Source organism: Solenopsis invicta, chromosome 16 (assembly GCF_016802725.1).
Source record: "Solenopsis invicta isolate M01_SB chromosome 16, UNIL_Sinv_3.0, whole genome shotgun sequence".
Lineage (NCBI taxonomy): Eukaryota > Metazoa > Arthropoda > Insecta > Hymenoptera > Formicidae > Solenopsis > Solenopsis invicta.
This window is the reverse complement of record NC_052679.1, coordinates 11436941-11452743: the sequence shown is the minus strand read 5'-3', so window position 1 is coordinate 11452743 and position 15803 is coordinate 11436941. Positions and strand designations below refer to the sequence as shown.

At 29.7% G+C, this 15803-nt stretch overlaps 1 protein-coding gene across 2 annotated transcripts in view; it reads left to right on the top strand.

Annotated features, from left to right (window-relative positions):
• Window positions 1–15803, top strand: part of LOC105198098 (epidermal growth factor receptor substrate 15-like 1) — a 109996-nt gene that overhangs the window by 17130 nt on the left and 77063 nt on the right. For both annotated transcript variants that reach the window (XM_026140617.2, XM_026140618.2), the window contains exons 4-7: window positions 899–1174; window positions 5985–6218; window positions 7909–8069; window positions 9110–9269. In XM_026140617.2, the coding sequence (XP_025996402.1) occupies window positions 899–1174; window positions 5985–6218; window positions 7909–8069; window positions 9110–9269 (831 nt within the window). The remainder of the gene's footprint in view (window positions 1–898; window positions 1175–5984; window positions 6219–7908; window positions 8070–9109; window positions 9270–15803) is intronic.

The window sequence follows — 15803 nt, the reverse complement described above, 5'->3', positions numbered from 1 at the left end:
TCTATTTACATTATTTTTTAAACAAATCTTCGAATCCGAGTAAATTTCTTTATGCAATTAAAAATTAATACAGTGCGCAATCAACCGTGATATTACGTATACCGCTCGCATAATGCAGAGCAGAGAACACCGCATTTCTCCATAATGTTACGTCGTATCATGCTTTCTCTCTTGAGCATGTGTCAAACGAGGAAGATGCACGATAAACTGCGCCCCACCAACTTCAGCCTGCTTTCCGATCTCTTCCGCGCTACCACGTGCGTGCGCGGCTTTGCGTTTGTGGCAGCCGAGCGCCAGCGCGCTGGCCGGTAGCTATTGTTGCTTCTTTCTCCTTACCACGCCGCCTCTCGCAACTGCTCCTAGCCCACCGACAGACGGGCGGACCCCGCGTGCGGTAGACAGGGAAAATACTTGCTCATTTGCCGAACTTTACTAATTTTTATATTGTTAATTATTGCAAATAACAAAAAATGTTAAAGAACTTTTCTTCTCAGTTTGACTTGCTCTATCAACCCACGAGAGCAAAAACGATTGTTTTATGACACCCTGCGTGTGTGTGTGTGTGTGCGTGCGTGTGTGCGCGCGCGCGCGCGCACGCACGCACGCACACACACGTACACACACACAAAATAAATATTGAAATAATGAACAATTTTTACACATTTTGAATTGAAATGTCTACAAAAGATATTTAACCAATTATTTTAATAAATATTTATAAATATCTTTTGAAAATTAAATATACGTTTTAAAATATATGTTGATTTAACACTCGCAATGTTGCAGTTTAACGTTTCTGAAATGTTGATTCAGTGTTTATATATTGAGTTTTTATGTACAAAAGTTGTTTTTGCAGCATCAGATGCAAACATTACATTGCCTGTCGTTTTGTTGTTAGGGAGATATTCCAGCCATTCCGCAGAAAAAAACTATTACCAACGCTTTACCTGTAATAACATCCATCAGTAACGGAGATTGGTCAATTAATCCTACGGAACGGGCGAAATACGACCAGCTTTTTGATAGCTTGCAACCATCTAATGGATATATATCTGGAAATAAGGTAAAAGGTGTTCTTATGGATAGCAAACTTCCTTTGGATACCCTCGGCAAGATTTGGGACTTGGCGGATATGGATAAGGACGGTATGCTGGATAGACATGAATTTGTAGTTGTAAGTATTGATTGCTTCTTTGCACGTACACCAGTAGAATCTGGACAATTTTCAAATTAAAATTTTTGACATATAATAACTTGTGAGCCAGCAACTAGATAGCATTCAAGTAAGTTTCATCCATTGGAAACAAAAACATAATTTTGTCATGGCCGAGCTAGTTAAGCAGTGTTCAGAGGTGACAATTGGTTGAAAACAATTCGTCAAAAATCAATTCATCGAACGGATAATTGATCGAAAGACAGTTTGTCGAAAGAAAATTGGTCGAAAGGACAATTGGTCGAAAATACAATCTGGAAAACAAATTGAGAAATCCATTTGGTACAGAGAATGCGTGAGCGGGGGAGGGTCTTTGCCCCTCCCCCTGTACCCCCTCTCCATATTTTTTTAACTTAAGCCAACTCTATGTTAGTTGTAATTTAGCCAAGGATATCTAATTGACATTGCGATATTAGATTTGAAATTATGGCCAAATTGTGATAATTAGGTCTAGATAATTATCAATTTTGACATGTTATATTTTTGACCAATTTTTCCTTTTGACCAATTATCCCTTTGATCAATTGTTCTTTCGATCAATTTCCTTTCGACGAATTGTCTTTCGATCAATTGTTCGTTTGATGAATTGATTTTTGACGAATTGTTTTTGATCAATTGTTTTCGACCAATGACCGGATACCGTGTCCAGAATATAATCGAAGAGCCGTGCTTGTTGAAAATCTTTGTGCTGGATGTACCGTGTCCGAAATAATAAAGTTCTCCGATTACTCGAAATCAACGGTTTACGACATTATTCATCACTATACGGCTTTTGAAGGGTTTGAAGAAGATTCTTAAACGGCTACTTAGTGTAGAATCGGCTCTTTGAAAACATGAGCATGTGTCGGAGTAAGGAATTTTGGCCTGCTAACAGCCCGGACTTTATCCGCTGGATTATTTTGTGTGTAGTGTGTTTGAGTGACACTCCAACAAGACTCGACATCCTAACGTTGCTGAAAGCCGCTATTGAGGCATCGTTCGCGAGTATGAAGGAGTTTTTGACAAAGGCATGTGCGCGCTTTTGACCCAAAATTGAAGCGGTTATTGAAGTAGAGTAAGGCTATATAGAATAAAATTGTTTTTTAGGGATGCCCCAATCCAAATATAAAAATATTTTTTATGATTGTTATTTTTTATTAAAGTAAGTGATTCTGAAAACTCACAATGGATTTGTCCGGATTCTACTGATGCCCTGTATACCGAAATAATTTGCCATTAACGTATGAGTGCTGTAGTATTGCTGAAAAAAAAGGAAACAATGTATAGCAGTGTAATGTTAACTGGTGAAGATTTTTCTTACAATTTTTTTTTTTTATAATTTGTCTTTTTATACAATTTTTTTTAAATTTTTCCGAAATTTTTAATTGATAATTTATAATTTTATAACTTTTTAGAAAATAATAGCTAAGAACTATAATAACTAACATTTGCCTGCTAACTTCATGTTTTTGTCAGTCCAACTTTAACTTATTGTTTATTGCGCGTTACTTGAAAAAGATGTTTATTTCACATATATTAATTATTGCAAGAAGTATTTACTACAAGCCAGTTGAATTGATAAAATATCCGCATGTAGGAATAGGACGGGATCTGATAACGCATGGTACGATAGCCCACTAACCAATCATTTTGATTTATCTAACTTAACTAACGGAAAAACTCTAGGCATAGGCCGCTGTGAGTGGTGCTATCGGTCCCGTGTGCTATCGGGATTTGTCTGTAGGAATATCCAGATTTAAATCCTGATTGAGGTGTTATTTTTTTACAATAAAATTCTTTAGTTTTTCCGAGGAAAGAAGAGGATTTTATAGATGCTTCTGAAGCATTAATATTATGTATTCTAGTTTTATGACTGTTTTAAGTCTGATGAATATGCGACCTGCAGTTTGAATAAGTTGGAGATTGTAAAAATTATTCAACACTAAGAACTGTTATGACTGACAGACTACTAACTTTATGTTTGACATTTTCATCAATTTGGAGTTAATTTACTGATTGCTAGAAAATTTTCAGATTTTTTGTGAAATACTATTCAGAAATGTGATAATTTATATCTTTTCTATAGAATTTTTCTATATATGCAAATTCTTAAATATTTTATGATTTAAAAATATTTTTAAGCTATAATTTTTGAAAAAAATAAAGTATTATAAAATTTCGTCAGATTTTTTTTTTTTAAATTATAGATTGAGAAAATTGAAAAATCTCAAAATATTTTAAAATTTACATATATAGAAAAATGTTAAAAAAGATAGGCATTTTTTGAAAATTTTTATAAATGTAAAATATGAAGAAAAATATAACATAATAAAATTTTATATAACATTTAACAAAATTAAAGCATTATTTGAAATTAGCGCTCACAAAACTAAATTCAAAGTAATGAATCTTTGTGAAAAATAGTCGCAGAAGGATGTTTAAAAAAACGTTTAAAGCTTAATATTTCGTCTTGAATGTTTCTCGAACTCTGTTTTTATGCAACGATTTTACTAGAAACAGTAAACCTAAAAGTAAACCTTGAAAAATTGAAGATAAAACTTTAATTATGGTACACAGAATAAAATTTTTTCTGCTTTTTACTTATATTAGCTGCAATTTGATATACACTGTCAGTACTGAAAATCTATAATTCATCTCATGTATACTATAGGTTTTCAGTACTGGCAATGAATTTCGGAACGCAGCCGTCGTAAAATATAACCTTTTCTTTTTAAAGTACTTTTTTAATCTTTACGCTACGATATTTTTTTTTACTGGAGCTATGACGATTTCAAGTGATGAGTAGTGTATTTTTAGGTGTTTTATGTGTTTTCTCTAAAAATCTGAGAAACGGTTTTAAGCATTTGAAAGACGAAGTTCTAATCTTTAAAACGATTTTTTAAATATCGCTCTGCGACTATTTTTTGCAAAGATACATTACTTTAAATTTAATCCTTTTTAGTGTTGATTTTAAATGATGCTTTAATTTTATTGAATAATGTATTTAGAGTTTCTTATTAACTTCAGAATTTTTATAATAATTATAATTTCTAACTACATAATTTTATAACTTTTTAAGAAATTTTTCAAATTTTTTTGTACAAATTGGAATGTTTTAGAAGTCTTGAAAGAATCTACATCTTTTTTAGAATTCTTTATATGTAAATTCTAAAGAGTTTATATCTTTTCTAGAAATTTTATAGGTATATGTAAATTCTGAAATATTTTAAGATTTCTAGAATTTTTATATTTAATTTTCCAAAAAAGCTTATATATTCTGAAGAGACTTAAGGAAATCTTTTAGGAAACTTATAAAATATAAAATATAAATAGTTTTTACAAATATAATATGTTATGAGAACTTTTTACATAATTTTTTGAAAATTTTGTAACAATTTAAATAATTTGTATAATTTTATAACTTTTTAGAAAATTTTTCAAAGAACTTTACTCATTTTTATAGGTGGTTTTGTGCTATCCGCCTCCAGTCACTAATCATATATAATTTTGAGGATCTAAAATATAGATTTAGATTTTTAAAACCTCTGTTGAAAATTTTGACCTAATGGTGTCATTTTATTCATACGACGACTCATCGTTAGAGTTTTCCAATACGACAAATATTACGTTCTGTTACATGGTATTGATATGGTATCGTGTTTTATTAACATGTCTAGACTGTATTCGAACTTTAAAAAATATTGGATATACATGAGGTGTTCTATTTTAACTTTTGCATCAAAATATCTTCTAAAGTATAAAAGATGCGGTTTTTCGCTAACGCGTTTCTCGCAACCGCGCTTCTTGTTATGGGAAAATGTTTCAAACAAAAGTTGTAAGGTTCGAAAGGGGACGTAAGAAGATACTATTAGTTTGATCATTGGATGACGTCGCTAAGGTCAGATCAAGGTAACATCAATTTAAAAAAAAAAACAACACTTTTTGATTTCGGAGTCTAATAGCTGGTGTCAAGAGTTTTCCAAAACTATAAGTAAATTACTTTTCATTGAGTACTTTCTGAGTTATAATGTGTATAATGTATAATGTAATTTTTAAGCTTTATAATCTTTTTATGTTTTCCTTTGTATCTTACAACTTTTGTTTGAAACATATTCCTATATCTTTTATGCGAAATATTTTGATGCAAAAGTTAAAATGGGACACTTTGTATATATCCAATATTCTTTAAAGCTTGAAAACAGTTCAAGCTTTTGTGTTAATAAAACACGATGCCATGTTTATATTGTAGCAGAATAATGCTTGTATTATTGTCGTATTGGACAATTTTGATAAACCGTCGAACGAATAAAATGACACCATTAGGAAATTAGAACTATTTTCGGCGGGAATGTGAGGATCTAAATCTATATTTTCTGTAATGCTACTTTTATTATCTACAAAATTATACATATATGGTTGATGACTGGACATGGATAGCCCAAAATGGGAGAACTTTTTTTTTCTAAGAACTGGAATACCTTTTAGAAGTGTTCAGATAATTTACATCTTTTTTGTGATTTCTAAAATATTCTAAGACTTTTAAGATTTCTTATTTTTGAAAAATACTTATAAAATCTTCAAGATTTATGATTAAAAGATTTAATCTTTTAATCTTTACATATATAAAATATAAAAAATTCTTAAAAAATATGATAATAATTTTTTCCTCAGAAAAGTGTTGAAAAATATTTTAGACCATAAATATTATTATTTATTTTCTATGCGATATAACAATATTTGTATTAATTAAATTACACTTTCTTTTTTTATCTTTTTTATTGTTATTGTACAGGCCATGCATCTTGTATATAAAGCGCTGGAAAAATACGCGATACCAAGTGTACTTCCACCAGAGTTAATGCCGCCTGGTAAAAGGAAAGACATTATTATCCCTAAAACCAAGTCTCCTACGCCGTTAGGTATGGCAATCGCAGTGTCACCATCACCTCAGTCGCAACCACCGCCAATCCCACCCTTACCAAACACGACGAGTGTGACGAGCTTGACTGGGTTAGATGCTGTGAAAGTATTTATCATTTAAACTATAATTTAAAACTTTTCAGATAGCGTTAAATATTCATAAAATATTTAATTTGTTTTCCAAATATTTTGTACAAGGTGTAAATTAATAAGTATCAAATATTTTAGAGGGACATATTTCTATCAATCAAACATTAAAAAAAGTTTATATAAATTTGGATTTAGAAATGCTTTTGAGGCAAGAGTAATTTGATTGTAATATTAAAATTTTTTTTTAATTTATTGGATTTTTTTTTAGAAATTATTAATTTTTGCAAGTTATATTATTTGAACATAAAATATATTCAATTAATGAAAGGAAACATTTGAATTTCTAATAATGATCTGACGCACGCTTTTATTGGTCATGACATCATACTTTATATGAGAACAGACAATATACAAAATGTGATTCTTTGAATGGTTCTTAAGTAGCTCTTGAGTATAGCTAATGTAGAAGTCAACAATACAATCAATCAGATGAAAACATATGACGTCACAGCGTTAGCGCGCTTATTTACCTATTTTTAAAATAATATTTAACTATTTTTAAAATAATATTTCTTACTAAATATTAATTTTGTGCCGATGTAAAAAATAATTATTATAAAAGTAATTATTATATATCATATAATCTACTTAATCATTGTTTTATATTTTTTTGTTACAACTGAATTTCATTGTGAATATGCAATGCAATATCTTGAAAACAACTTGACTTTATGTCGAAATAAAGTATGAAAATCTTCTAGATTATTGATTTTTTATAGTTCTATTTTAGTATTTTTATATGCAAAATAATTTGACGAATTATATTATGTAAAAAAACATAGAATTTTATTTAAAAAAAAATGGAATTTTATATGAAATCAAAAGCAATTCTTTCAAAAATTAATTCTTATTACCTAACCATTATTATTTGTACTTCATACTATATAATTTTTATTTAAGATTTTTTTGTTAATTGTCTTTTACTATTTCACAATAAAATTTTTTCTTTTTGAGAAATTATGTAAGAGTTTCTAGATTTATATTTATATGAACTTTTTTAATGGAAATATGTTATTAGAATATTTAACATTTATTTATATTTTTTATACGGAATAATAGAATAATGTTTACAGAATGTTTAAAAGTTAATGACATGCAATATGTTGTTTGAATATTAATATGTGCTATTAAAGTACATGTTTATTCACGAGCAGTATTTGCCGCCAAGTAGATGCGAGGGAGCTGTTTCATAAAAAAAACCATATAGAGTAAAATAAATGAGACCCATTATGAGATTTTTTTATTTCTGTTCTGGACAGATTTCTTGAAGGCAAATCTTCAAAATTGAGTTCCAATGAAAAATTAAATGTGATGCGTTTTGATTATTTTATTTAAAAATTTTATTAAAAAAATTTAGAGACCTGACGTTTCTTGAAAAATTATAATTTTTTGGAATGTATAGAATGTTCTCTGAACAATTATTCTATATTCTTTGAATATTTTCGAAAAATATTCAATATATGTATGTTTTTTTACTAACATTTGAATATTGTTTTTATTTTGTAAATATTTGAACATATATTGGAATATTTTTAGAGTTATTTTGGGATGAACGTTTTGTGAATATTTAGCGTTAACTGGGTTATGACGCTAATACTTTCGTATTATTTAAAATTGTTAATTTTCTTTTTATTGTATATTCTTAGACGAGCGCACAACAATGGGTTGTCTCGGCTGAAGATCAGATTGCCGCGGAAAAATTATTTTTGCAAGCTGATCTGGACAGAGATGGATTTGTTTCTGGTGTAGAAATCAAGGATGTCTTCCTACAAAGCAAACTTCCGCATCACGTGTTAGCCCATATATGGTAACAAGCAAGGCTATTTCATTATTAGAGAGAATTATTCTCAAAATTTTCATGGAACAATATAGATCTCTTGAAGAATTTTACTTTTTGTAAAAAAGGAGGTTACGTACACTTAGAGGCATTAAAAATAACCGTATAAATTTTTTTTTTAAACATAGAGGTATCAAATCGGGGTTTGATCGGGGTATTAATATTTTATATATAGTTTTGTTAATAAAATATAATTGTTTTATTTAATATTAAATAATATTAAAAAATTAAAGAGATATCGCCGTTAGTATCAGGCATATTAGCTGACGTTTTTTGCGGTATTTAATTATAGAATCTACACAGTTCATCCGAAACACAATAATGGAATATATTCTTAAAATATATAGTTATATTTACTTTTTGTCGTAGCTGATTTTCAAAACTCGCATTTATTGCAAAATGGCACTTATATGAATTTAAGAGTCCGAATTATTGCTTAAAATTAAATCGGTTTTTGGCTGTTAAAAAAGAACTAAGATCTAAAAAAAACCTATGACAAAAAGTGCATATTTTAATGCTGAATAAATAGAAAGAAATCCGAATCCGGTATATCTATTTGTTTTCGAAATATTTTGGGTACCGATTTGAAAAACATGGTTTCGAGAAAAACGCGTTTAAAGTATTCAGTTTACGTTTAACCCGGCGTACGCCTGCCTCTTTAAAACGCTATAACTTTTTTATTTGTGCATATTTTGAATTAAAACTTTAGGAAAATATTGTTAAGACATCATACTATTTATAAGAAAATGCAAGAATTAAAAAATTAATTGTTTTGCCCTATCTAGGTGTATGTAATCCTTAATAAATTTGGATTAAATGTTAATAAAATTTAATCAAACTATATTATGTTAAATTATATTATATTTAAAAAAATGTTTGATTAAATTCTTTTTTGCCTTACAATTATCATAATTTTGAGACTAAATTCTAACAAGAGAAAATTTTCTCTGTATACGAACAATTTATTGAAAATTATTGACAATGATAGTAATGAAAAACTAATGAATTAGGAGTTTGTGTGACATTTGTCAAAGTGGAAAACTGAATAAGGAACAATTTGCCATCGCTATGTGGCTTATCAAGCAAAAGCTCAATGGCATAGATCCTCCGGCGAGTTTAACTCCTGAAATGATACCGCCTTCTATACGAAAAGCTGGGGAAACTATAGTGGTAAATATTAAAAACATTTTGATATTTATAATTTATATTTAGAATACAAATATATTTAAAGTATATTTATATTTTTTAAATTTATATTTTACTTTTTTTAATATGTACTTACATTACGTTGTATTTAAATTAAGTGTGTCACTTTTTTTATTCTTTATGCATGAATACAAACATACATTATTTTACGAATAGTTCATGACTAACAATTTACACACTTAAAATTAATGTATTGTATATCGCGTTCGTCCTTTGAATACTCTCCAAAACATTATCAGAATTACATTAATTATGATGATGGCGCCAATTAAAATAAGATGATGATTTACCTTGAATTCTATTTCTTCAATTACACTCAGTTTTATTATTCCCGAAATTTTATTATTTTGCCAGCAACTAGTAGAAGAATAAAATACAATTAAGTTATTATTAGAGTTGGAAATATTATCTGAAAAGTTAAAAATGTAACACGTTACCGTTACACGATTCGTTATTTTATCGTTACTTTTTAATAGTGTTACAATATATTATTAGATTTTACAATTATATTATTTAATAATCAATATTATATATGTATATGTTACGGTAAATTTGATTAATCGATTATTATACATAATAACCGGTTATTATGAATAATTCTCAATTTGTTTGGTTAATAAAAAAATTTGATAAATATTAGAGAATTAATCAAATTTATTGATTATTATACATAATTTCTAATGCCAAACGGTTATTTTGATAAATCGTCTCATTAAAAAAAATTTAAATACACAAACACATTGTTTAATTTTCAGTACTATTTTGCGTAAAAAATAAACGCTTTGGCGGAGGAGGGCTCTGCCTTCCCCTGCATCCCCTCTTCGACTTACTTAACCCAACACAATCCTACATTTTCTGTGACCGGCTTTCACATGGGTTTGCGACTTTTCTCATGTGGAACAGTATAGTAAGGCCCAGTTACGCACAGACCCGATCGGACACCAATCACGTAATCTAATCTAACCCAACGTACGGTAATACTCTATGCATCGGTCGCTATGATTGGTGGTGTCTAATCGGGTTTGTGCGCAACTGGGACACTCCCCATCTGTAGACCCCCATCGTTTCGTTCACGAGGACACGGGGGGAATGGAGTGGACCTCGCTTTGTGTGAAAAGTCGCAAACCCATGTGGAATAGTACATTTGTAGACTTTGTTTTGCTTACGAGGGCAATAGGAGGATGGGGTGGACCTCGCTTTGTAAGTAAAACAGGTTGAGATTATGAAAAACAGTCTTATTTTTTAAACAATTGGATAAAGTTCCGAAAAGGTGAACCCTCCGATTTGGCTTCAAATTGGTATACTGTATATACTGTATTTGGGTGCGTTGATTACGAATATGATAATAAAAATCACAAGATCATCTTTAAGGTAAAAAATTTAAAAAACTTGAAAAATATTGGTTTTGTAATATTATTTTGATAAATATTAATTTAATTAAAAATTACAAATATGTTTTTGGACCGATAGTGTAACAACACAATAATAGTAAGAAAGCCTTGTTTCGGTCGCAGCTAGGTCTTAGTGCTAATATTTATTCGTGTGATTTTATATACTTCTTCAAATTCAACCAGAATGTGCGCCGAATTAAATTAATCAATTTAATATAAATAGTGATATTACTAATTCCTATTCGACATGCTGTGTTACGACCGGAATTAATTCGGCGCACATTCTGATTGAATTCGAAGAAGTATATAAAATCACACGAATAAATATTAGCACTAACATAAGACCTAGCTGCGACCGAAAGAAAGCTTTCTTACTATTATTGTGTTGTTACACTATCGGTCCAAAACATATTTGTAATTTGAATCACGCGCCTCAAATGCGTTGTCACTCATATACGAATATTGCGAAAAATATCACTGTGCCCCAGTGGTCGAGGTGGTAAGACACCGGGACCGGAGATTCCGGAGGTGCCAGGTTCGAACCCTGGGTGGGGTGTTATTTTTCGCAATAAATTTCTTACAGTTTTTTCAGGGGGGAATGGGTATATAGATGCAAATCAGCATCAATTATTATATTAAATTAATCAATTTAATATAAATAGTGATATTACTAATTCCTATTCGATATTCTGTGTTACGACCGGAATTAATTTGGCGCACATTCTGGTTGAATTCGAAGAAGTATATAAAATCACACGAATAAATATTAGCACTAAGACCTAGCTGCGACCGAAAGAAGACTTTTTTACTATTATTGTGTTAATTAAATGTTTCAAATAAAAGTTGCTCTTGAAATAATACATTATTTATGTATTATACATTTTTTGCATAGAACCAATAGTTTTCGAAAAAAACGAAATAATATGAAAAATACTCCCTTCACGTGGAACTTGAATACTTTAGTCGTTATAATAGAAAAACTGTTTTAAAATGAGTTCTTTTACTTTTACTACTGTTTTGCGTGAAAAGTAAACGCTTTGGCGGGGCTCTTACCCCGCACCCCCTCTCCGACTTATCTAAGCCAACATAATTTAATCTCGCTTTGCGCGAAATTAATGTTTTTTTACTTTTATTTTATTTTTACTATTGTTTTGCGTGAAAAGTAAGTAAGGTGACTTTTTGAATTTCGCGCGCTCTGTACACTCTAATTTCAAAATTTTTTTTTTTGTGTTGGTACACTTGTCACAATCATATGTTCACAGTTTTGACTATATAGCATATGTTGTTTTTATGTGAGAGGCATAAAGGTTAGACTCGTGTTTGCGTGCTCGGCGATTTTTTGCTGTTGAAAATAATGGAGCAGAGAGTTTGTATTAATTTTTGTGTAAAAAATGGTATTAAGTGTTCAAAAACTCTTGAAATGTTGACAGTGGCGTACGGTGAGTCAACTTTGAGCAAAAAAAATGTTTATAAATGGTATAAGTTATTCCAAGAGAAAATGTTAACGATGAACCTCGCTCTGGACGCCCCAGCACGTCAAAAACCGACGAAAATGTTCAGGAAGTGAAAGAAATTGTGTTGAAAAATCGTCGAATCACGATTAGAGAAATAGCTGATGATCTTAACATATCGTTTGGCTCATGCCAATCAATTTTAACGGATGTTTTGGGTATGACACGTGTGTCAGCGAAATTCGTTCCAAAACTGCTTAATTTTGATCAGAAGCAGCGTCGCATGAACATCGCCCAAGACATGTTGAACGACGTCAATGATGATCCTGATCTGCTCAAAAGGGTTATAACTGGTGACGAAACATGGGTATATGGTTACGACGTCGAAACTAAAGCCCAATCATCCCAGTGGAAGAGCCCAGGAGAGCCAAGACCGAAAAAGGCACGCCAAGTTTGTTCGAATGTGAAGGTTTTGCTCACAGTTTTCTTTGATTACCATGGCGTTGTGCATCAAGAATTCCTACCACAAGGTCGTACGGTAAACAAGGAGTATTACCTTGAGGTTATGCGGCGTTTGCGTGAATCAATAAGAAAAAAACGTCCGAAAGTGTGGAAAGAAAATTCATGGATTCTGCATCATGATAATGCACCTGCGCACACGTCGTTACTAGTGAGTACTTTTTTGGCCAAAAACAATACTATCATCATGCCTCAGCCACCGTATTCACCAGACTTGGCCCCCTGCGACTTTTTCCTTTTCCCAAAATTGAAAAGGCCTATGAAAGGACGAAGATTTGCGACGATTGAGGAGATTAAGGCTGCATCGCTGGAGGAGCTCAAGGCAATACCCAAAAGTGCATTTCAGAAATGTTTTGACGACTGGAAAAAGCGCTGGCACAAATGCATTGTATCAGAGGGGGATTATTTTGAAGGGGATAACATAATTTTGGATGAATAAATGAATATTTTTTTATAAAAATGAAAAGTCACCTTACTTTTTGATCACATCTCGTACATTTTAAAGTTAAAACTAGCATTGTGATGTAACAGAGAGAGATAGAGTGTGTGTTGTATCAGTTGAACGTAGCAGGCGCCTTACGACACACCCGAGCATAACGGTGAGTGCGCCGCTCCTGCGTACCATCTGTATTCGACCAGTGATACACTAACTTAATCGACTTATATTTCAAAATCTAAGCGTCTGCCAAATTTTTGCCAAAGAAAAAATCGTCTTAGAATTTGATCAGGAATACGTTTCTTGAAGGACAACGGGTTATTCTGAATCATTCTGTATAGAATTTAACTTTTTTTATTAATTTTATTAAACTTGTCTAATAATTTTTCTATTTTTTTCTATTAATGTTATTTTTATTATCTTTATTATTTACTATTTTTAGTATACAATTTTTATAGAAATTTAGATTAAACATTGGTTTTAAAAATTGATATTATTATTAAGAAAACATTCTAATTTACTATCAGTATTGAACACCTATAATATATGTGTAATGTGATTTATAGATTTTCAGTACTGACAGTGACTATCGAAATTTAAAATATTAAAAAATTAATTAAAATTATAAGAAAATAAATATTTAATTACATTTATTCCATGTAAGTTTTAATTTACATAATAAATTTTATATAATATGCTGTAACCTGTTAAATTGTAATTACATTTGCAAATACAATTGTATTTGTACATTGAAGAGGACTATCAGTGAAATCGCAATTTAAACATACATTTAAATTACTATACAGAGTGTTCCAGAATTAGCGAAGATTTTTTTATGAGCAAATTCTTTAGAATATTATGAGTTGAAAATTTTAATACGAAATGTCGAAGCTCTTCAATTTATAAATTATTAAAGTTATCCAATTGTAGCGTCTAGAATTCAAGCGCTTAGGACTGGCACTTATTGTTAGTACCATAGTGAATTGACAAATAAAGTATATTGACATACTTCATTTAATAGTTTTAGCAGTTCGATTTATGTATGACTTGATATTTTGTAATATCAAGCATCCTGTAGATGTTTCAATTTTGCTTGGTTTTCTTTACTCGTAGATATAAAAATTAACAGATGTAAAATTTTAATTAATAAAATAATGAAAAAATAACAATAAATGTAAAGGCAGAATTCGTTATTGTTACTGTAAAAATATAATGATGTTATTGTTACAGACAGAAAAAAGTAACGAAAACAGTGTTACAAGTAACGTGCAACTTTTCCAACTCTGATTATTATTATATTACTAGGGCAACCAAAATTATTCTATAAAAATTGCGTTTTAAGCGTGTAAAATATGCTTACAAGGAGTGGTCAAGAACTGTAAAATACCAAAATGAGATGAGTCATAGCTTATTCAAAAGGGGGGAACAAGTATATTAAAAGTGTAAAAGTTAGCATGAATGGGCCTTACTTGTTAAGAAAATTGCAATTATAGTTTAACATTGGGACGTTTGTAGATTAAGTACTAGAATCCTGAACTACTATCCAAGAGAGCGACGTGGCTGAGAACGCTAAGTGCTAGCGTTACATTTTTTTCTTCGCGGCAGACCGGGTTCGAATCTCCGCAGCATCAAATTTTTTTTAAGTTTTGCTATTATATTTTATAATTGCATTATCTTTATTATTTTTTAAATTAATTAATAATAATGTACTTACATATAATAATAAAATTAAGCAATTTTTTATTAATAAAAAATTAATAAAAATATTTAATAAATTATTATAATAAAATTATTTATAAAGGTAAATAATTAGGCCTTAACGAGAAGATTTATTCCGAAAAATAATACACTTTGAGAGTTTCTACAGTATCATAAATTATAAAATGTTATAAATTATAAGACGTTATAAATTAAAGTGTATTATTTTTTGGAATAAATCTGCTTGTTAAGGTCTAATTATTTATCTTTATAAATAATCTTATTATAATAAGCAATTTATTAGATATTTTTATTAATTTTTTATTAATAAAATTGGCTTAATTTTATTATTATATGTAAGTACATTATTATTAATTTAAAAAATAATAAAGATAATGCAATTGTATTATAAAATATAATAGCAAAGGTTTAAAAAAAAATTAAAAAAATTGATGCTGCGGAGATTTGAACTCGATCTGTCACGGAGGGAAAAATGTAACGCTAGCACTTAGCCTTCTCAGCCACGCGACTCTCTTGGATAGTGGTTCAAGATTCTAGTACTTAACGTACAAACATCCCAATGTTAAATTTTAATTGCAATTTTCTTAAAAAGTAAAGCCCATTCATGCTAACCCTTTTACATTTCTAATATCCTTATTCTCCCTTTTCGAATGAGCTATAATTCATCTCATTTGGCATTTTACAGTTTTTGCCCACTTTTTGTTAGATACTATATATCTAATATATATTAAAATGCGAGAATAAAAAGTTTTATTTAAATTAAGAAATAAATATGTAAACACATTTTATATTGAGTTTATTTTACTCCAACTTTATAAAGTACCTTACAAGGAACGTTTGGCAATCTGCATATTCAAAAAATTCTAAAGCTTTGTGTACAAATAGGTGAGTTCTTTTGTAACACAAAAATATTTTTTGTTTGTGCTCGTAATGATAATTAACAATAATTAGTAATAAAAAAAATTTTTTTAAGTTATTGTTA